Source organism: Aspergillus sclerotioniger (genome assembly GCF_003184525.1).
Source record: "Aspergillus sclerotioniger CBS 115572 chromosome Unknown BO94scaffold_31, whole genome shotgun sequence".
Classification (NCBI taxonomy): domain Eukaryota; kingdom Fungi; phylum Ascomycota; class Eurotiomycetes; order Eurotiales; family Aspergillaceae; genus Aspergillus; species Aspergillus sclerotioniger.
The window spans coordinates 255,171-276,464 of NW_020291021.1; the positions used below are offsets into that span (position 1 = coordinate 255,171).

At 51.6% G+C, this 21,294-nt stretch overlaps 9 protein-coding genes across 9 annotated transcripts; 5 read left to right on the forward strand and 4 right to left on the reverse strand.

Annotated features, from left to right (window-relative positions):
* Positions 1-46: 46 nt before the first annotated feature.
* On the reverse strand, positions 47-805 carry BO94DRAFT_236857 (uncharacterized protein). Its single transcript, XM_025606336.1, has 2 exons — positions 792-805; positions 47-678 (listed from the first exon to the last, which is right to left on the reverse strand). Exon 2 carries the CDS (start codon positions 598-600, stop codon positions 223-225), a length of 378 nt encoding a protein of 125 aa, XP_025463589.1. The 5' UTR covers positions 601-678; positions 792-805; the 3' UTR covers positions 47-222.
* A 1,352-nt stretch (positions 806-2,157) lies between these two features.
* On the forward strand, positions 2,158-4,204 carry BO94DRAFT_236817 (putative C2H2 finger domain protein). The gene is made up of 3 exons (XM_025606334.1): positions 2,158-2,474; positions 2,572-3,113; positions 3,280-4,204. The coding sequence occupies exons 1-3, from the start codon at positions 2,460-2,462 to the stop codon at positions 4,118-4,120; spliced, it is 1,398 nt and encodes a 465-aa protein (XP_025463590.1). The 5' UTR covers positions 2,158-2,459; the 3' UTR covers positions 4,121-4,204.
* A 676-nt stretch (positions 4,205-4,880) lies between these two features.
* Positions 4,881-5,619, forward strand: BO94DRAFT_627532 (uncharacterized protein; the record flags this gene model as incomplete). Its single annotated transcript, XM_025617429.1, has 2 exons — positions 4,881-5,243; positions 5,325-5,619. Exons 1-2 carry the CDS (start codon positions 5,065-5,067, stop codon positions 5,617-5,619), a joined length of 474 nt encoding a protein of 157 aa, XP_025463591.1. The 5' UTR covers positions 4,881-5,064.
* Positions 5,620-5,876: 257 nt separating this feature from the next.
* atrR (transcription factor atrR) lies at positions 5,877-9,277 on the reverse strand. The gene is made up of 7 exons (XM_025606337.1): positions 8,909-9,277; positions 8,714-8,841; positions 8,271-8,653; positions 7,722-8,218; positions 7,490-7,665; positions 6,878-7,438; positions 5,877-6,824 (listed from the first exon to the last, which is right to left on the reverse strand). The coding sequence occupies exons 1-7, from the start codon at positions 9,107-9,109 to the stop codon at positions 6,074-6,076; spliced, it is 2,697 nt and encodes an 898-aa protein (XP_025463592.1). The 5' UTR covers positions 9,110-9,277; the 3' UTR covers positions 5,877-6,073.
* Positions 9,278-10,392: 1,115 nt separating this feature from the next.
* pam18 (putative mitochondrial DnaJ chaperone (Tim14)) lies at positions 10,393-11,309 on the reverse strand. The gene is made up of 4 exons (XM_025612579.1): positions 11,228-11,309; positions 11,081-11,154; positions 10,961-11,014; positions 10,393-10,906 (listed from the first exon to the last, which is right to left on the reverse strand). The coding sequence occupies exons 1-4, from the start codon at positions 11,273-11,275 to the stop codon at positions 10,768-10,770; spliced, it is 315 nt and encodes a 104-aa protein (XP_025463593.1). The 5' UTR covers positions 11,276-11,309; the 3' UTR covers positions 10,393-10,767.
* BO94DRAFT_538890 (ribosomal eL24 family protein) lies at positions 11,236-12,551 on the forward strand. Its single transcript, XM_025612580.1, has 3 exons — positions 11,236-11,603; positions 11,678-11,779; positions 11,829-12,551. The coding sequence occupies exons 1-3, from the start codon at positions 11,599-11,601 to the stop codon at positions 12,286-12,288; spliced, it is 567 nt and encodes a 188-aa protein (XP_025463594.1). The 5' UTR covers positions 11,236-11,598; the 3' UTR covers positions 12,289-12,551.
* Positions 12,552-12,815: 264 nt separating this feature from the next.
* On the forward strand, positions 12,816-16,205 carry BO94DRAFT_578229 (ATP-dependent metallopeptidase FtsH/Yme1/Tma family protein). Its single transcript, XM_025615204.1, has 2 exons — positions 12,816-14,949; positions 15,013-16,205. Exons 1-2 carry the CDS (start codon positions 12,963-12,965, stop codon positions 15,783-15,785), a joined length of 2,760 nt encoding a protein of 919 aa, XP_025463595.1. The 5' UTR covers positions 12,816-12,962; the 3' UTR covers positions 15,786-16,205.
* An 851-nt stretch (positions 16,206-17,056) lies between these two features.
* On the reverse strand, positions 17,057-18,505 carry BO94DRAFT_237099 (DUF1295 domain protein). The gene is made up of 2 exons (XM_025606338.1): positions 18,044-18,505; positions 17,057-17,990 (listed from the first exon to the last, which is right to left on the reverse strand). Exons 1-2 carry the CDS (start codon positions 18,413-18,415, stop codon positions 17,241-17,243), a joined length of 1,122 nt encoding a protein of 373 aa, XP_025463596.1. The 5' UTR covers positions 18,416-18,505; the 3' UTR covers positions 17,057-17,240.
* A 176-nt stretch (positions 18,506-18,681) lies between these two features.
* BO94DRAFT_500423 (DNA topoisomerase 3) lies at positions 18,682-21,153 on the forward strand. The gene is made up of 7 exons (XM_025609413.1): positions 18,682-18,867; positions 18,918-19,118; positions 19,174-19,352; positions 19,407-19,576; positions 19,636-19,958; positions 20,011-20,147; positions 20,196-21,153. The coding sequence occupies exons 1-7, from the start codon at positions 18,778-18,780 to the stop codon at positions 20,980-20,982; spliced, it is 1,887 nt and encodes a 628-aa protein (XP_025463597.1). The 5' UTR covers positions 18,682-18,777; the 3' UTR covers positions 20,983-21,153.
* Positions 21,154-21,294: the final 141 nt, after the last annotated feature.

Sequence of the window (21,294 nt, forward strand, 5' to 3'; positions counted from 1 at the left end):
GATCGGCTCATGCAACTCATGTTGAGTTGTTGACATGGCTCGTCCGTCAAGCAACAACGCGTCAACCTCCGCGTTGCCACTGACCAGGGCACCTTGACCTTGCTATGGAGAATAAGGGCGATTCTATGGTCGGAGACCATCTAGGGTAGTCATCATGCCAGACCAAAGGCAGCCAATAGTGCTGAAACCGCAAGGGCGCGCTGCGGACAACGGAAGTCATTCTCAAAGGCAGCTGGCAGCTGGGCCGTCACGATGGGAGATCGGGTACACCGTACAAGCGCGAAGACAAGCGCCAGGAACAAGCTGGCTTCTGATAACCCGGTGGACGCCAGGCACATTCCTATTTGTAAGATGGACGGCGGTCGCTATCAAGTGATTTGGGCCTCCTGACGGTGCTAGGCCTGGGTAGGTAAGTTGGCTGGGGGGTCGTGGAGGGGGTCCAAGATAAGGCCGTGTCACCATCATATCATACGCCCTCCAACTTACCGTACCGGACTCCAACCCGGCTGGCAGTTCCCCGGCCCCTCTGCCAATCACCCGTACGGTACGGTCATCCCAGATGACATCATCCCCCCACCCGCAGGCCCTAGACCGGTCCATTGTAGGCCGATTCCTGCGTAATACCGTATCGTCACGGCCACGGGCGGGCGCCCCCGATCAGCGTTGAGTGATTTTTGGCTGGAAGGAAGAAGTCATTCATTGTACCACATGAATTGTAACATCTTGGTGGTAAGAGGGACTTTTTTTTTTCTTTTCTTTTCTTTTTCTTTTGTTACGGACGGCCATTATACCTTCTTAGATCACTTTTTATTTTTCTAGACTGTCTTACCTATCCATTCTTTGGAACGTTAAATAAAGAAAGACAAAGACCAAAAAAAAAAAAAAAGTTGGGATTGTCATGATTCATACAAGGGCAAGGTGGGCTGCTGCTGAACGGCTGATCAGTCCAACAGGTGACGACGGACTGGGAACGACTGGCCTTCTGCCAAATATCCTAGAAATAGAATCAACACCGGAAAAGCAAGAAATTGAAACATTCCATGAGCTCTCCCCGACATTATCCACTTCGTGGGCCACTTTTTTTTTTTCTTTCTTCTTCTTCCATTTGTTTATTATGATGATGATGATGATGATTTATTTTTCTCCCATCCAGTTTACCCGGGCACCAAACCTGGGCCTCCCGTCCATCCAGTCCACTTCTCGGAACCCCGATGCAAGTGGGGACTCACATCACTTGCCTGGTTGTTCGCCTTGCTGGCCGGTTAGTCAGGAACAAGGGCAAGCCCTGACCAGGATAGCGGAAAAGTCTGAAGGAAATCTGATCCTTTGAAGAGAGGGCCAGCTGCATGTATGTTTCGAGAGATGGTCAGTTCGACTGCACCTGAGCGGCGTATTTTTTGGCATGGCCGAGATGTTATTTGCCCGAAGCTGACGGAGGGATGAATGGCGAAATGAAATGGAGCGCTTCCAGTCAGTAGTGAGTGTCTGATCGCCCGAACCCCCGCATTGCTGAAGCCAACTCCTGGACTGGACTAGCGAACCCAAAAAGGGCCAAAATGAAAATGGCGACCCCCGCAAAAGATAAAGTCCAGGAGCCGTCCCAGATTATGATATTATTATTATTGGAAATTCGATGCGAATCAAATTTATCTCGTCATTAATCAGAAAATGAGCCAAGTCTGTAACATCGGTATTACTGGCGACTAAACTGATCGGGGAGTGGTAAGCTGGTAAGTAATCACTGCTGTAACTGCTGTAACTATTGTAAGAGTTGTAAGAGTTGTAATGTAATGGGCTCTTCTCTGCCAATGACAATTGCGCGCCCGTCCCAGCCAGACTGCCTCGTGCTGCCATCCAATCCGTCCATCAAATGTTCTTGAGTCTCTCCATCGCCCTGCAGCGTGCTTTCGCTCCCTCACGACCACAACTCACTAGTACCGACGGACTGACTGACTTTCTTTCGACTCCTCTTTCTCCTCTTTCTCGCTGCTCACTGCTCGCTGCTACTTCTCCCTCTGTCCTTCTTCCCTCCTCAGCCCCCTCCCTACCTCCCTCTCTCCACACCCATAGTATCCTTCTCCCCTTTCTTTCCTTCATTCATTGATTGATTGAATTGATTGACTTGTCTTGCCCTCCCCTTTATCTACTATCTCGGCCCATTGACTCACCCTCAATTGCTCCGTGGTTGATTGATTGCTTTGGCCCTGAACCTTTTTCCCTTAGCCTCGCAGGTACCTGGTCGCCCGCTCGTATCCCTGGGATTCGCCTACCAGTTAAACTAGCTTTCCACCGTCCGACGACTTTCTTCTTTCCTTTTTCTTTCTCCTCTGCTTTTCTTCGGCTTCACCTCTCCACCACCCGCTGTCTATTAGCACTAAATCCGATCATCGGTTGTTTAACCACCACGCTCAACAAAGGGCTCTCGCGGAATCGCTGGCCTGAGAGTCCACGTACTCAAAATGGCTTCATTCAAGGTAACATCTTATTCCCTTCCCCCTACCTTCATGATAGTGAGGCGAATCACCCCCCTTCCCCAGTGGGTCAGGCTAACGCTCTCATACAATTTCCCAGGAATTGTCCCTTTCCCGCCCTCTCCCCCAATCCAATTCCCGCCACCACTCTCACTCGATCTCGCTCGGTGCGGTCAACTCCAATTTCCGGGTCACTCGCCGGAAGAGCGTCACCACTGCGGCTGCCGCAAACGCAGCCGCGGCGGCGGTCGCGGCGTCGATGAAAGAGGTTCCCGAAGATCCAACAGGAATAACTATGCCTTCGCACCGGCGGGGAAGCCGGAAGGGCCTAGAGTCTAGCTCGGTCGGAGCCCCCTCCGGTTTCGGCTCCTATCTGTCACGAAGCATCAACAGTCCTAGCCAAGAACCGCCGGTCGCTCGCAAGCCATCGCCCAACCAACCCCACGATGGATCATCCACAGGCCAAACAACTGCAGATGCCAGTAACCCGAATTCCAAGCCGGTTAGCACCAAGAACCGAAACAGACGGGCCAGCGAAGGATCGCACCTGGTCAGAGGCGAAGGGAAGCGTGCCATGGCAGACCTTCGCTGTGATCGTTGCGGGAAAGGGTATAAGCATGGCAGTTGCTTGTCCAAGCATATGTGTGTATCCTCCCCCCATGCCATCCTGCCGTCTGGCTCGGTCCGGAGCAATGCGCCATGTCGGCTCTGTGCAAGGTCGCCCTCGTGGTCATCCAGCTCCCCTTGTTCACCTCCTCTCTTCTCTCTTGTGCTGGGACGCCGTGGGTTGACGTTTTATGGAACTTAGGTGGGAACATAACCCTGCGTGGGCAATTACCTCGAAGCTTTTGATCTCCAAGCACCAGCAGGTCCAATTGCTGGAGGCGGCCTCCGTTCTCGTCACCATGACTCAAGACGAGCCGGAAGAGAATGGAGAAGCCGAGTCGGATCTTTCTTCCGCGTCACCAGATGCATCGTCGGAGCTCCGAGACGGCCTCAGCTCTGCGGAGACTACCCCGCCTCCGATGGATGAGGATGATGATGACGACGATGAAGATATGTCGATCGAGCCCGCACCGATGGACAAGCGATACAGCGTTGGCAACTTGTCGGCCCACTTCTCTCATTCTTATCAGTCCGGTCCCTCGAGCTCCTTCACCGGGAGTGCCCCATGGGCGTCACCAGCATTTTCGCATTTCCGTCACTCCAGCATCGACACCCGCCCATCAACGGCCGAAGCTAAGCTGCACGAAGACGATGAGGCGGATCTGGCTGCCGCCATCGGCCTCTGCAACTTTGGGACTCCGCGCATGGGGCCAGTGCCCATGTCTCCCAGCGTGCCCCCGGTGCCTCCACTTCCGACGCGTTTCCTGGATCAAGGCAGCTCTGCCGACAACCAAGGCCGTAGCCTGGATCAGTCGAGATCCGATGCAACCGATGCGGCTTCCTCAAGCACGACCCCGAACATCTTCCTCTCGCTGTCATATAACCCCTCCTTGTCTTACAAGGTGTCCGACGAGCGAGAAGTAAGAACCGGCAATACCGACCGTGCCAAGCGGCAGCATCGCAATGCTGACGTCGACTTCGGAAGCCGTCCGGCACAGGCAGACGATGACGATGACGGCGTCTTCGGTCGAATGGAAGAGTAGATCTTCCTCTCTTTTGTAGCTTCAACCTCTTCATTCTGGTCCGCCCATCGCAGGCCAGACGCTGTATTGCAGCCATCGCTTGATGACATGTACGAGCTTGCGCGACTTTTGTAAATGCCGATATTCTTTGACTAGTTGTGTTGACTGGAGTTGGAACACCCCCTTTGCATGTATGCCAGTTTCCCAGGATTGTATACCTCGGCGGTACCGAATGGGTCCGCCGACCACAATGTCCGTTTATACCTATTTCATTTGTTTGAACTACTGTACCTATTAGTCGTTGCATCTCGTACCACGTCATGTGTTTTTGTCTTCCTCTTTTGACTATTTCGTTCGGTGCCTAGCCGATTCATGATCTTGCATTATTCACTTTAGGATACGGAGGTGTCCGTGAGGGTGAAGCCATGTCCTATATCCGACTGACGAAGATCAACTATCATCATATACTGTGGCCTGCGACCTAGTTGCAAAGCTCCTTATCGACATGTTGTAACTCATTGAAAAGGTGTCTACGTAAAGTCTCGTAACATCTGGATTAAATAACATTGGAACTTACATGAGACCCTAAATGAGAGTGCCAATATTTAAAACCAAACCGGATTCTATAAAGGACCTTCAATCAAACACCTTATTTACATCTTCTGAATGGTCCTCCCTATATACCCACCCCGCAACCTCCAACCTAACCTACTTACCCAACTTGCAATACTATACTACTACTTACTTACACCCTACCTACCTACCACCTCCACCACCAACCCCAACCCCAACCAAATCAAATCCACAACTTGAAAAAAAAAAAAAAATGTCCCTCCCCCTCTACATCCCACCGTGCATCCACACCCCCGCACACAAACACCACCTCCCAGCACCTAACCAACCACTCCGGATCCAAATCGAGGGCCCTCTAATCGCCATCCAGAGGCTTTTCCCCCCCAGATAGTATGATCCCCTGGCATCTAGACCCTGACTACCTTGGAGGTGAGATACCATTCCCGCAACCAGCGGGACCAGAGTTAGCGCGGTTAGTGTATAAAACCATCTACGGGCGGGATTTTCATCCGGGGGATGCGGTAGTCAGGGATGAGTATTTGGGGTGGGTGGTTGGGAAGTTTCCGGATCGGTGAGTACTGTTTTTATAAAGTGCCAGGGGGAGGGGAGTGATGGCAGTGGGTTGGTGGCTAATCTGTGTAAATTGAATCAGGGTGATTGATTACTACGGGGTGACTTTTGATTATCTTGTTCCGGTGGAAGAAGGGTTTAATCCGGAGGTATTGCAGGTTAATATCATTGAGGTTGAGGATGATGGGGGCGTTTATGCGAATGAGTGGCTTTTGTTTGAGGTGGATCCGAGGGAGTTTGTGGGGAAGAAGGTATTGGCTGTGCCGAGGTGTTGTCAGAAGAGAAAGGGGACGCAGGATCGTTGGAGAGTGAATGCGTTGGTGGATCGGAGGGTTCATGGTTATGAGAGTTTGAAGGGGCCTGAGGAGTTTAAGTGATTGTGTTGCGTTTGGGAGGGGATGGACATCAATATAAAAGGTGGGATATTCTGCTACCATTAGGAGCCAGCCACAACTAACCACAGTTGAGAATGTACATTGAGGAAAAGGTATTACACCATGTATATATTCGCCAACCGACGCCAAACACAAACATATTGGGTTCTTCCCCAGAATAAAAGAATCCTGCCACGGGTCAAGAAAGCCAGAAGTATAAGAAATGAGGGGGGATGAAATGGTAGATATGGGAGAGATGATGGTGGAGTGGCGTGAAGAGTGAATATGTCCGAGACTTTTGTGAACGCCAAGATATTCGACAGGAAAGAAGATTAGAATATGATCACAGAAACAAGGTATGTGCTGCTAAACCCCGGGACTCCGCTAAAGAATATGGACTGAGAATGTACCCTTCGTATGTTTCCTGTTCGCCGATCAATGTGCTTTGTTTCGTCATTTATGATCCGTTCGGGGGTGCGCCGGCGTCACCAAACACTGGAAAGTTGTTCGACATGTCTGCCCAGTCCCATTCAATGGTCATTGGCATCTGCCACAGATCCTGCGGGACGAAAGGCTGTTGGAAGGGTGCCAAGGGGGTGTCGGGACTGGTTGTGAAGGCTGCTTGGTCGCTGAAATTGACACTTTCCAGGTTATTCGGGCTGAGCATGTCAAAGTCGGGTCCAAGTCCTGGCATGCCGTGCATGCTGTCCTGAAGGTTCGCAGTAAAGCCATTCGCTCCGGATAGCGGCTGGCCGGGTGTGAAGTTTCGGGTCTCATTAGGCATGTTGGGAGTGGGCTGGTTTGGCTTATTAGAGAACGATGGCGAAGAGAAGGGAGCCGCCGTAGGTGGTTGCGGCGCTGCTGAATCTGCTGGCTTCGCGGCCGGTGTAGTAGTAGGTGAATGGTTGTCTTCCGAAGTACGCCGTTGTACATTTCTTGGTTCATCAGGAGCAGCCTTGCGCTTCTTCTTGGAGTGCGAGTCCCTCTCGGCTTTGTCGAGGACTACTTGGGCGATTCGTTCAAACTCGCCACAGAGAGCGAGCATGCGCTTGACACTTCCATTCGACTCGTCGGACACAAGAGTAGACAAGAAATTGACTACCACATTCATCAACTTGACGTCGGAGCGAGCCCGGGCATCATTGGGGTTTTGCAGGATATTAGCAAACAATGTGACTAGAGAGGAGACTGGATAGTAAAGTATTAACCTATTCTTTGTTAGATAGGTCTTTTCAGAGTAGTCTAGTCAGTCACGACTCACCAGACACAGGCGAAGTCGCCTTGCGGTATATATTTAATTAGGTTGATGGACGCTCGCGCTGCAGTTACGCAGAGAACTGCAGACATGAACACTCGGGGGTTCAACGGTCTCGCATTCAGACCCTGAATTGCGTAATTGGATAATCGGCTCGTCCAATAGCCATGGTGAACAGACATTCGGTGGATTGTAGTCAAGCAATTGTAGTACGCAAAATGGAGAACAACGACGTGCAGTATGAGCGGTGTGTAAGTTGCTTTGATTTCATTTTCGGGCCGGAACTCCAGAGGAATGCTGTCCTTCCATTCTTCGAGTTCCTTATCGAGATCTCCGATGGTGTTCAAGAGCTCACCATCCGACTGTTTCGATGCTTTGGCAGAGTAAAGTCGTTTGTACACCCGGCTCTCGATAATGGCAAAGCGACACATGGATCGGAACAAGTTGAACTTGCCCCCGTCCGACAATGGGACATTGCCAATATTGTCCGGGGGGTCATCACTCGGTAATTCGACGTTCATGTCATCGTCATCTTGAACAGGTGGACGACCGGAACGGAGACAGATACTATCATTGCATTAGAACGACCGACGATCAGACCATTGTGGCCCAACTTACTCCTTATCGAGAAGATAGGCAATCCAAAACACCCTCTTCCGTTGTTCCACCTCCACCGGATTCAAGCCAAAGCCCGAGCCTCGTTTGTGGAGACCAATGCTGTGGGAGAGTCTGATGGCGGCCGCAACTAGGAAGAAGGACGGCTGAGGGTTAGGTGTTCCCTGCAAGAACAGTGACTACGAAACAATGAGCTTGGCCATGTCAAATGTATTTTGAGGGTTAAACCACTCACCATGCCTAGCAGCGCCTGAACGCTTAGCAGATCCGTATTCCGCATAGTAAGCTCAGTCAAAACAGCCATGGCGTTCTTCAAGTACAGCCACGCCTTCTTATCATCTTCTTGGGGAACCAAGTTATTCATAACTCGGATTCTGTGCGAGATGGCCAGGACAACATTGATACTAGCCCACCAACCGGAGCCTTCATACGGATCTCGAGAATACTGGCGCTCCACCAAGTGCATGAAGGTCGGTTCATGAAAAAGCGGGAACATACAGTTGAAGTTGGCAAAGAAGTCTCGGAAGAGAGAAATGGCCTCCTCCTTAGGGGGCAATGGCTTGAAGACGCGACGAGCAAAGATATCGCTGAAAATCTCCGGCTTCCAATACATCCACTTGTTGTCGTCAATATAGGCAGAAGATATCATGTCCTGGAACGAAGTGTCGCCCGTCTTCTCATTGACCCACTGGATACCCTTGGGAGAGAAAATAGAGAAGCCCGAGGAGGACCCTGTCAATCATTAGTCCCCCAATTCATGCGATAGATAGTCGAAAGCACCCACCAATATATCGCGTTTCCCCGCAATTGTTCGTGACCAGTGAGCACATCATATCCGACAAACCCTCCACCTCAGGTTCTGAATCCTTCTGAGACTCCGGCGACGTAGCTGCCGTGCGTGGACTAGAGTGCGAATCAACATGGGGAGTCGAGTGGTGCGACGATGATGAAGTCTGTTGAGATTGGGCGTTGGGCTGGGGAACATTGAACTTGTTCGGACTTCTAGGACCATTTAGCGCACCATTTGCCAACGATCGATCAGCCAGACGCTTTTCCAGTGTCCCCAAATCGGTCTTTCCGCCATCGTCCTCGGACAAGAGGCCAGAGAGACGAAGCAGCGACTCCATCCTTCCGAGCCGATTTTCCAGGCCCTCGATATATTTGGCACTAAGCAGCAAGAGATCTATCAGCATGCAGACATTGACTCCACAGTGCAAACACGCATACCCTTTGGGAGGATTCCGTTTCTTCTCGACCTGAGTGAATATACAATCTGTCTTGTAGTTGATGCAATGCGAGCACTTCGGCATTTTCCCATCGCACTTGATTTTCTTTTTTCGGCACATATCGCAGGCCTATGCGGAGAACGATCAGCGCACTGAGTTTAAGGCCCCGCCAGCATGCGCATCACAATCCACTCACCCTTGCGATTCTTCGTCTCTTGGCATCATTGCTGTCTTCTCCCGCGCCCATTGACGGTTCATCCTGGTAAGACATATTCTGTTGAGCGGAAGCCATCGGCGAACCGTCAGGTCCATAGGCACCAAAAAATTGCTGCTGCTGATTCATGAGGATGGGCATGTCGAAGCCCATCCCATCGGGCGCGTCTCCGATGCCATCCATTGTGACGGAGCGACAATACGGTGACGAGTAAGGGTCCGACGAGCTCGCCAGCGACAGAGTGGAGTTCCAGTCCAAGCGGGTATGCTTTGAGCGTGCTGGGCGATGCGGGGTTCGTCCCCGAAGACGTCAACGTCAGATGCGGTGTAGCGGCCGTTTGGGGGGTATGAAGGCCGAAGATCGAGATTCCGATAAGGAATGACTAGGGTGAGGCGGGTTAGAGCCTGTAACCGGTGGGGAAAGGCTTCTAAAAAAGAGGCCAAAGGGGGGAAAGAGAAATGATGGAATAATGGATGAAGTGTGGCTTACTCAATCCAATCTTTCCCCGATAGAGGCACGTGGCGAGTCTAAGACGATAAGGAAGGGACGGGGTGTAAAAGAAACGTCGCAGATGATGTCAAAGCCTTAGGGAGGGGTTAAAAGAAGGAATGGACAGCTCTCAAAGCAATGGATCATGGGGCATGCAAAAGAAAATATGAGTACGACCGTCCAGCTTGGGATGCGAGTCGGGGAGTCATCGAGCGAAGTAAGCTAACGAAGGTTCGATGGTCACGTAAACGGCTGCTGCCTTTGGCCTGCCCTAAGGGAAAAGTACTAAGTAGTATTCTGTATCAAGATTGTCGGAGACTGCAACTGACGGACTTAAGGTCGCCAAGATCGTCTCTAGCCTCAAATATCCCCGAGAGGGTTTGACTTTTGAGATGTTTTAATTAACATTCAGGACTGCAAAGTGCAATAGTCTGGTTTCCGAAGCTTCTGACTGCCCCTGTCGCGATAGGATCCTCAGCTAGACCCTATCTAGACAGCGAAGGCCTTGCTCTTCTGCTCCAGTGACTGGGCCAACACGGAATCCGCTACGACCGGGCTCCGTTGTAGACGAATGAAAAACCCGTGGTGGCGGATGGCGTCTCTCCGTCCCGGCCGGTCTGGCCTTGGCACGCCTGCCCGTCGGACTTTCGGACTTTAGCAATCCCGGCCGCTAGCTTTCTTACCCTGTAGGTAACCCTGGGGTGCATGTTTCTTTCTTTGTCGGTGGGGTTCTTTGACGTGCTTACCATATCGTCCGTGATTTAGGCTACCAACTTAGATATACTAAGAATTCAGGGGTGATTATTGGACCTCTATGGAGTACAGACTACTGACCCTACCTAGATTCTCAGGATTCTCTGGCGCAATGCGCGCTTAGCTACTGTTACTGCAACACGCTATACAGAGCCATAACCTACACAGCAAGTCGCCGTTTAATCACAAGAGGAACAACAGGGACGAGGTCCTGAACCAACTCTAGTGCTGTCATACTTTATATGGCACGGCGGAGCAACCGAATATCTTTTTTTAGCCGATATACTTTCGACTGCTCCACAGCTCTCAAAGGCCCTTGCTCAAAGCGTGCCACTATCATGTGATAGACGTGTAGTTGTATATTCAAGAGCGGCGATCTCATCAGGATATAGTGATAATACAAAAGCCCCCCGTAGGGAGCACGAAGACATATCTTTCATCTTCGAAAAATCCGACCAACGCCTCGCTATGCACCCAAAGAAGAAACTCTCTTGTACAATAAGAGATACTTAAAAGTATCCTGTGCATGTCCGTGTTTCCTCTTCCAATCCACAAACGCCCCGAACAGTCGTTAGTGGAGGATCCGTGTCGGAAGAGACTTAAGTGTGTTTGTCGAGGAACTCCTTGGCCTCGTTGATCTTGGTAGCCAGATACGGGCTGCCACCACGATCGGGGTGGTTGAGAAGCATGAGCTGACGGTGCTTCTTGCGGATCTTGTCCTTGGTCATGGTACGCTCCCTGTTGCTTCATTAGATACCGAAGAACACGCAATGTATATCAGACTGAACTTACGGGAGTTCCAAGATCAAGGAGGCTTCACGACGAGTCATACGCTGCTCAAAGCCACTGTATGCTAGTTAATACTCTGTAGCGGTATGGAACTGTGTCCTCGAGAACCGGAATGCAACTGACCCCTTGTAGAAAGCCTTTCCCATGGCGTTCACACCTCCTTTCGACCGGCGGTAGGCAACAAGACCGGCGCGACCCTAGTAGAGGAAAGGGAACTATTAGCCTTCGGGCATCCATGTGGCGGATATAGTCCCCGGATTCTCAGCTCACCAGAAAGGCCGCAGTAGCGACACCGAGACCGATAGCAAGAGTAGACATTGTGAAGCAGTCGAGCGACTAACTCAGAAGTGGGTGGAGAGGGTCAGGACACGAGAGCAGAAGGGATATCGAAGGAGTGACGTTGGGGAAAAGCGGAAGTCCAGATAAAAAATCGGAGCGGCGCCGCATTCCCCGTTCTGGTTTAGCGCCGGCTGCTCCACGCTTCAATTTTTGATGCGGTTCCTGTCCTGATCATCGGAGATCTTCTCGACACGACAGTGGGATCGAGGAGTTCTTTGCGGCTTCAGACCTCATCTTTCGGTGTTCTAAGTACTTTATTACCCGCCACTTTTGGGCTCACACACTTCAAGAATTAGCCCAACATGAGGTGAGCATATGAGATCTTCCTCTGCCGGGCGAAAATGTCCACCGGCAAGGACTTTTGACTAACTTGCCTGATAGAGTTGAAACGTGCCACTTTTGCTCCAGGCCTGTTTACCCTAGTAAGGGTATCCAGTTCGTCAGAAACGATGCCAAGGCGTTCAGATTCTGCAGAAGTAAATGATAAGTATTGCCCCGCCGGTCTTATCAGGTTTAGGCTAACTCCTACCACCCATCAGAACTTCAAGGCTAAGCGGCAACCGAGACGTGTGAAGTGGACCAAGGCCGGCCGCGCTGCCAAGGGCAAGGAGATGATTGTCGACTCGTCGCTGGTGCTGTCCCAGTTCGCCAAGAAGAGAAACGTCCCCGTCAAGTACGACAGAAACCTGGTTGCGGCTACGATCAAGGCGATGGAGAGAGTGGAGGAAATTCGGCAGCGCAGAGAGCGGGTCTTCACGAAGCGCCGACTGGCAGGCAAGCTTGCGCGGGACCGCAAGCGCGAGGAGGATCGCAAGGTGGTCATGGAGGGCGAGCACCTCATCCGCAAGGAGCTCCGCGAGCGGGAAGAGGGACAGCCATTGGTATCCGAGACGACCAAGGCAAGCAGACTGCACGGCGAGGAGCGGCTCAGACAGAAGAAGACCCGGATGCTGGTGGATGGAACCACCCAGGAGGAGATGGATGTCGATTAAAGGGTATGCGTTTCTTACGGTTCTTTCTCTCCGGCTGTCTGGTCGGGTTCGATACCTTGAGGTTATGATGGAGTTGGGTTTGTTCTGTGTTTCAAGCTTTTCCTATCCAAAAGTATCCAGTGGTCTCTGCGATGAACTTTCATGTCCAAATTCGTTTCTTTGCAGGTATCATATTGACTTAATCATACAAAGACTTGCTCTACACCCTTTTTCTGGCCGAGTACCGGTCGAATTAACACCGGGGGCCCTGACTGTACTAACTGGACGCATGAGGTGGTTGTTCCCTTTTTATGCTCTGGAAGAGTATGTAGTAGGATCAAGTCTCGTCCCCACTGAAAGCATCTACACTGTAAATCACTGTACATCACTAGTAAATGATGTTAAATCATGAACAACCTCGCTGATGATCAAGTCCACCGACTTCCTTGGGGTTCTGGCCGGTGGGCGGCGGTGGGCGGATGACTCAGCCGGCGAACGGAACGAGGAAAATCGAAGGCGGGAAGCGTGGGAGTGAGCGAACGACTTACAGGCGACATCAGCTCCCTCAAGAGCTTTCATCTTCCCCGCCACCTCTTATTCCAACGGTGCCTCTATGGCTGCAATAGCCTCGACTTGCCATTGAGATTTTAGAACTCCCCGCTTTACCTTAGCCTCCGGGCTCATCTTCCTCGACCATGGCCTCCTCCATGCTCCGCCGGCCAGGCAATCTTGCTCGATACTCAAGGAGAGCTACAGACTGCATCTACCGCGCAGGACCGCTCTCTGCACACGGTCCACAGTCAAGACTTTCAACTCTTATCCTTTCACACCGAGCCAGAACGTATGCTACGCAGCGCTCCGGTGGCCCGAAACCCCCGAATGGCAATGCCAACAAGAAGACGGCAAGTTCAGGAACCGGATCCGGGAACAATGGCGGAAAGGCGAAGGCGGAGGAGGAGTCTGTGCTCAACAAGGAAGATCAAGAACAGCTCGATCAGTTCATCGCGCACTTGAAGGAACGGGCGCCCGCTTCGCAACATTTGATGATTGAGGACGCGCGAACGGTGATGTTGGCACATGGAATTCCCACGCCAGTGAAAGATTTCATTGATACGCATATCAAAACTAGGCGCCCTGCATCTGTCATGACTTATATGATGCTGACACGTGAACTATCTCGTTTGCTCGATGCTTTCGCCGTTCACGCACACAAATTCGAGCAGGAGAGGTTGAAGAAAGAGAACCAATCGGAAGAGGGAAAGGAGGCACCTACGACAGAGGAGGCGTCTAAGAAGGAGGAGGCGTCTAAGAAGGAGGAGGCGTCTAAGAAGGAGGAGGCGGTTAATAAAGAGGAGGCGTTCAAGAAAGAGGAGACACAGAAGGAACCAAACGAAGAGTCACGAGCGCGACAGGAAGAACGGCTAAAACAACAACGGAAAGACAAAAAGCAGTCCGGCAACAAACCGCCAGAGCCTCAAGAAATGTTCTCTTTCAAATTCGACAACTTATATCTTTGGGCCGGCGTGCTTGTCAGTTACTATGTCTACCGCAGCATCTTTCCCAGCGAAAACACCAACGAGATTACGTGGCAGGAGTTTAGATCGAACTTCCTCGAGAGAGGCTTGGTTGAGAGGCTGGTTGTCCTCAACAACTCCCGGGTTCGGGTGGAGCTTCACCGTGATGCGGTGTCTCAAGTCTACCCCGAATCGCCCGCTGCTTACCCTGGCTTCTTCTACTATTTCACCATCGGATCCGTTGACGGCTTTGAGCGGAAACTGGATGCAGCTCAGGAGGAACTTGGAGTCCCCAGTACTGAACGGATTCCCGTTTTGTATCAGGGAGAACTTCCCTGGGCAGCTACGTTTGTAAGCTTCGGCCCCACGGTGCTTCTCCTCGCAGGTGTATACTTCCTGTCTAGACGTGCAGGTAGCGGCGGTGGCCAGGGTGGGATTTTCGGCATTGGTAAGAGCCGTGCCAAGCGCTTCAACCAAGAGACCGATATCAAGATCAAGTTCTCCGACGTGGCTGGAATGGACGAAGCCAAGGTGGAGATCATGGAATTCGTCAGCTTCCTCAAGAGCCCGGAACGATTCCAGAAGCTTGGTGCCAAAATCCCCCGTGGCGCCATTCTCTCGGGTCCTCCCGGTACCGGTAAGACGTTGCTCGCAAAGGCTACAGCTGGTGAATCTGGCGTGCCTTTCTTCAGCGTCAGTGGATCGGAGTTTGTCGAGATGTTCGTGGGTGTCGGTCCCTCTCGAGTTCGTGATCTGTTCGCCAACGCGCGGAAGGCCACGCCGTGCATTATCTTCATCGATGAAATTGATGCCATTGGTAAATCGAGATCCAAGTCGAACTACGGCGGCAATGATGAGCGTGAGAGCACCTTGAATCAGATTCTTACCGAGATGGACGGCTTCAACACTTCCGAACAAGTGGTGGTATTGGCTGGTACCAACAGACCCGACGTTCTAGATCAGGCTTTGATGCGTCCCGGACGTTTTGATCGGCATATCTCTATTGACAGGCCCACCATGGATGGCCGCAAGCAGATTTTCGCCGTTCATTTGAAGAAGATTGTGACGAAGGAGGACCTGGAATACCTTCAAGGAAGACTTTCGGCTTTGACCCCCGGATTCGCTGGTGCTGATATCGCAAACTGCGTCAACGAAGCGGCTTTGGTTGGTAAGTTAACTCTCTCCTATGCAGAAGAGGTACTCTAGGAATGTTTGACTAACTGTTATACAGCGGCCCGTGAAAACGCCGATCATGTCACCATGAAGCACTTCGAGCAAGCCATCGAACGTGTGATTGGTGGTCTGGAAAAGAAATCCCTTGTGCTTTCGCCCGAGGAGAAGCGCACAGTCGCCTACCACGAGGCCGGCCATGCTATCTGCGGCTGGTACTTCCGTTGGGCTGATCCTCTCCTCAAGGTTTCTATCATCCCCCGTGGCCAAGGGGCCCTGGGTTACGCCCAATACCTGCCGGCCAACGGCGACACCTACTTGTTGAATGCGAACCAGCTCATGGACCGCATGGCCATGACCCTGGGAGGACGTGTCAGCGAGGAGCTGCATTTCGATACCGTCACCAGCGGAGCTAGTGATGATTTCAACAAGGTCACCCAGATGGCCACCGCCATGGTGACGAAGTGGGGCATGTCGTCCAAGCTGCGCTACATTTACTACGAGGAGGACCCGAAGAGCCAGATGCACAAGCCCTTCTCCGAAGACACGGCCCGGGATATCGACGCCGAAGTCCGCCGAATCATCGACCAGGCCTACAAGCAGTGCCACGATCTCCTGACCAAGAAGAAGAAGGAAGTCGGCATCGTGGCCGAGGAACTTTTGTCCAAGGAGGTCCTCAGCCGTGATGACATGATCCGTCTTCTCGGTCCCAGAGAGTGGCCCGAATCCAACGAGTTCGCCAAGTACTTTGACGGCCGTGGCACCATCGCTCCCCCGGAGCCTACGCAACCCGGAGGCAACGATGGCCGCGACTCCACCCCTATTACCCCATAGATGATGCATTTTTGGACTCTGCATTCTTTTCTCTCGAGCAGGAACATCACGGCTGACGAAGGATGGGGCGGGGGGTGCATGTCATATCATATATCGTTTCTCGCTTGGGTTTTGTCTTTATTGTGAACACACGGAGCATCTCCTTTCCAACAATTTCCCTCTGCTGCTTTCCGGACTCTTTCATGCTTCGTTTTCCTTTGCAAGGTTGTTATTATAAATAGGACCTTGTTCTTGCGTTCCCTTTCCCTTCCCCCTCTCCTCTTTGCCCCCAGCCATCCCTTCTTCTCCTCTCCTCATGCGCTTTCCTTCTTCAAGAAAGCCTTCTCTGTGTATTGTATCTGTATAGTAGGTAGTCTTATTCTTATTGGGGTTTCTGATAACTAGACGGTAGTGGAATTGTTCAATGGCATTTGACTAGATCCTATTCTATTTCTTCCTCGTATGTAGGCATTATTGTTTGGATGATTTACTAGAAGTAGGTGGCCTACGTCATGGGCCCTCCAACTTCGGTTTCAAGATAACAGAGTAAGGTATCGATTAGTAATAGGAAGTCGATTCCGTTAAAACCCTAGCTAGTCCAGTATAGATAGCACTTGACTAGCTCTTCTACAAAACCCTCAAATCGAGGGGTGTTGTCATGCCTGCAAACCTGGCAGTTTCTGTTTGCATTCTTGAGGCTGAGGTACAATATCGTCATCGGGGATGAGGTGTAACGTAGGACCTACTGCTTTAGGAAAATCACTGTAGTGGAGCCATGGAAGTCTGTGTAAATTCTTGTTTACTTTTTTCCAAGATAGCTTATACAATATCTGATCCAAGTTTATAAGCCCTGCTAGAAAAAGTATCCTGTAAATCGCTCATGAGACTATACAGTAGCCTGAGGCATGATATTACAGCCTCAGGCATGGATTCAGGGTCTTGGGCATACATTCAACACCTTGGGCATGAATATAAGGCCTCGAGCATAGTGTGTCCTGAGCGGTGAAGGTCTGGTAGTAATGAAACCAGGCGTGGGATGAGATTTGTGTGGTTATAGCGGCGGTTGTAAGATGCTGGTGTGGCTGTAGCGCCTCCCTATCGTAACACATAGATGCAGGAGGTTCAGATCACGTTCCTTCAGGTTAAAGCTTCGTTACTGGCTTGGCTCTTCACACCACATTAAACTAAATGTAATAGACCTGGCTAACATGAACGCAAGACAAAAGACCGCCCAACTGGGGTGTGCTTCTCCAATGGCCAAACTTTTCATAGATTTGACAAGGATATCCAAGAGTGAAGATGATAAAGGTATATGCAAAAAGCTAGATGATATATGTTTTCCGAGAATCCAACACCAAAATATGTACTCCAAGTAACTTAAAGCAGAAAAAGAAACCCCAGATAAAGAATATAATGAACACCCACAACCGAGTAGAAAGGCTAATATCGGCCTAATTCATTAGGCGCACCCTTACATCACTGGCTCTTCTTGTCCGCCTCCTGAACGATCTGCTGGCCATTGTCAATCTCGGTGACAGCCTGGCGAGCCTTCTTCTTGCCGCTGCGCTTGTACTTAGGCTTGACCGACAGACGGGGGACAAACCGTCCCACGCGAGCCTGATACTCGCGGTATTCGGGGTACTTGCTGGCGCTGATCGACTCGGTGAGACGAGTGCTGCCCTGGAAGATGAGCAGGTAACCCAAGACGCCAATGCCGGTCCACTGGACGTAGGATTCGGTGCGGTAGCAGTTCCAGAGATACAGGGTGAGCCAGATGAGCTGCTCGGAGAGGAAGTTCGGGTGGCGAGAAAGGGACCATAATCCACTGACGACGAATCCGCGCTCCAGATCCTCAGGGTCGAACTGCCCCTTGTACTGGTCAGGGATCCGCGCCGTCTTCTGGTAGCTATGTTTGGCGGTCTGGAAGTTCCATTGCTGCTGGTCGGCAAAGTATTCAATGATGATGAAGAAGAAGGCGACACGGGAGAAGATGAGGTCAGGGAGCTCAAAGGACTTCTGATCCGACAAGCGGGAGAGAAGGAGGAAGTTGTAGGTCGGGGCCGTGATGAAAAGCAGCAGCAAAGACTGTGCTAGGCTGATAAAGAGGATATTGAATAGGAAGAAGGCAAATCGGTTGTTGACCTTGGACCGCACGATCTGCCAGCGGTAGTCCTCCGAGCCGATGGAGTAGCCACCTCGGCGCCAGTAGTTGAACGTCAAACGAACCTGCACGGATTAGTACACATGCAACTAATTGGTAGATGATCAGGGTGGCTTACACTCCAAATCAAGATGATGGCGGCGATGATATCCAAACTCTGGGTCCGGAGACCCGACAAGCGTGCCCAGACAGCAAAGTGCACATTGTACACGGATGGGAGGATGCTCCAGAACCGGTCAACCTGGGAGTAGTTCCGGTTGATCTCCGAGGCGATCAGGAGGATGATGGAGAGGAATAAACTGAAGCCAAGGGCCGTGATAAAAGGGTTGGTGGAGAGATAGATGTCCTTGAGGATGTCGACATCCTTGGCCGCCGCCGCCAGCTGCAGTCGCTCGGGAAGCGCTGTGATTTGCGACAGGAAGGGTAGGACAGTGTGGCCGAAGGATGCACAGTCGGCGACGGACTTGACGTCAGGGAGTGGTAGCGCCATCTTGGTAAGCTGGACTGGAGTCAGTTGCTGCTGGGGTGATGGGAAAGCTCTCGCATGTGAGTGGAGAGAGAGCTCTGGTGGGAAAAGGTGGGATGGGATTGGGAAAACAACAACAACCGCCGGGAACCCAAACAACAAAATGTTATGGCAACGGTGGTGTTGCTGCCTCAGGCATAAAGATGGCAAGGCACCAAGGCACCATCCCCGTGACTCGCGTCTTTTTCGCGTTCGAGGCAAGTAGGTACTAGTTACTGCAATACGCAACGCGGCAATGTTCATTAAATCCCTCTCCGGTAGCTTTTCCCAAGGAGGCTCTGTAATGGGCCTGCTTTAGTCTTCCAGCTCAACTCAGGCCTGCTGTCATGCCAGTTCAAAGGGTGCTGTGCGTGGCTGAAAAGCCAGCCATCGCCAAAGCTGTGGCCCAGCACTTGTCCGGTGGCTCCTTTCAAACAGTAAGTTGCCAGTGTTTCCTAGGGAGTAATTGATACTGAAGTAGCTGTAGATATCCATCCGGGGCAACCAGTATGTGAAGAATTATGTATTCGACTTCAATTTTGGAGGTCCTTGGGGCACCTGCTCCGTGACCATGACCAGTGTCATTGGCCATTTGACAGGACTGGATTTCGAGCGTCAATACAAAACCTGGTTGTCCTGCCCACCAGCCGCGCTTTTTGAAGCTCCAGTGCGCGAGTCGGTGGCCGAAGTATATAGTCCTACGCACCTTCGAGTATAAAGTCTCTGCTGATATCTGGCGTCAGGATAAAGTAGCCATTGCGGCCAATATTCAGGAACAAGCCAAGCGATGCAGAGCCCTTTTCATTTGGACTGACTGCGATCGAGAAGGTGAGCATATTGGAACGGAAATCCGCAAGCAAGCAAAGGAAGGAAACGCTCGCATCCTCGTTAAACGGGCCAGGTTCAGCAACACGGAGAAAGCGTGAGTGCCAACCCCCTTTCCATATTCACTGGGTCGTTGACTTGCAGAATAAAGCCATGTGCTCAATGCTGCTCGGACGCTCATTGAGCTAGATGACCTCCAAGCAAATGCAGTAGCGGCCAGAATTGAACTCGATCTCCGGATCGGTGCGGCGTTCACTCGCTTGCAAACTCTTCAGTTAAAACCTCTTTCTGCAGCTCTGCAGGAAACCATCATAAGCTATGGTACGAGCTATAGTTATGTATATGGGCTACTCTGTGTGTCTGCTCTAACCATCGAACAGGATCCTGTCAATTCCCGACACTCGGCTTCGTAGTTGATCGCTACCTTCGAGTGAAGAACTTCAAACCCGAAACGTTTTGGGGCATCAAGGTCATGCATTCACGGGATGACATCAAGGTCAATTTTCTTTGGAAACGCGTCCATCTTTTCGACAGGGCAGCGGTGACGGTGATGCTGGAACGGTGCCTGGTGGCAAAGAAAGCCAAGGTCACCAAGGTCAGCCAGAAGCCCACCAGCAAATGGAGGCCTCTGCCGTTGACGACGGTGGACCTGCAAATGATGGGAAGTAGATACCTCCGCATGGACAGTCAAACAATCATGAAGGTAGGGCGTGTAGTCTTTGCGATGTATCTGAGCAACGGCTCACACTATCCAGGTCGCAGAAGCCCTCTACACAAAGGGGTTTATCAGTTACCCCCGTACCGAAACAGACCAATTTGATAAAGGAATCGATTTGAAGAAGCTAGTCGAAAAGCAGCTACCAGACGGAAACTGGGGTCAATATGCTCGGCAGTACGCACCCCCCAGGTTTCCCTTTCCTGCAGTCACTAATGTTTGCAGTCTCCTGGACGGCGCATTCAAGACCCCCCGAGCAGGTCGACACAACGATCAAGCCCATCCACCCATACATCCCATCTGTTGGGTCGCACCCACCGCTCTCACCGCCGATGAGAAGAAAGTCTACGAGTTCGTCGTCCGACGCTTCCTGGCCTGCTGCTCCGAAGATGCCAAAGGTCAATCGACCGAAATCGAAATCCAATACGGCGACGAGTTTTTCCACGCCAAGGGCCTCCTGGTTCTCGAACGAAACTACCTGGACGTCTACGTCTACGACAAATGGGAGAGCAGTCAGCAGCTCCCAAACTTCCAGATGGGCGAGCTGTTCGAACCAACTGAAGCCAAGATCTTCGATGGAAAGACCACGCCCCCGAACTATCTGACCGAACCGGAGCTGATTGGTCTGATGGACGCCAATGGAATCGGCACGGATGCTACCATGGCCGAGCACATTGCCAAGATCAAAGAGCGACAGTACGTTGCTGTTCACTCGCGCGGAAGCGGTCGGAACGCAGTCAAAGAGCTGATTCCCACTCGGCTGGGCATTGCTTTGGTGGAAGGATACGATAATGTCTTTGCTGGTATGCCCGATAGCCCTTCTCTGAGCAAGCCGTTCCTCCGTAAGGAAATGGAGCTCCGCATGCGGGAGATCTGCGCTGGCTTGCGGACTCGACAGCAAGTGGTGCAGGAGAGTCTGGATATGTACCGAGAGGTGTTTGTGCATACCCAGCGGCGGATCAACAAGCTGAAAGATGCTTGTCGAAAGTACCTGGTCGAACAGGCGGCTTGATAGTTGTCTTGGATTTGGAGTCGCATTTGCAGTGACTGGACATGATGATGATACCCTTGGACCCGATAGTCTATTGAGATGAATAAAATACATTCGTAAGCATTGAACGCGGTCGAAACATTCACCCAAGCCGTATCATGGACTTGGCCGTGAATATCATGCAAAGGAGAGTTCCTCCTCAGGTGAAGGCAAGTAAAGGCAAGTGCCGGGATTCCCCCCCAGCCACATATATCCTTTCCGCCTGCCCTTCCAGCCAGCTCCCTCTTCTTTCTGCTTCCTCTCTCTTCTCCCCTCTTCTTCCACAACCTATTG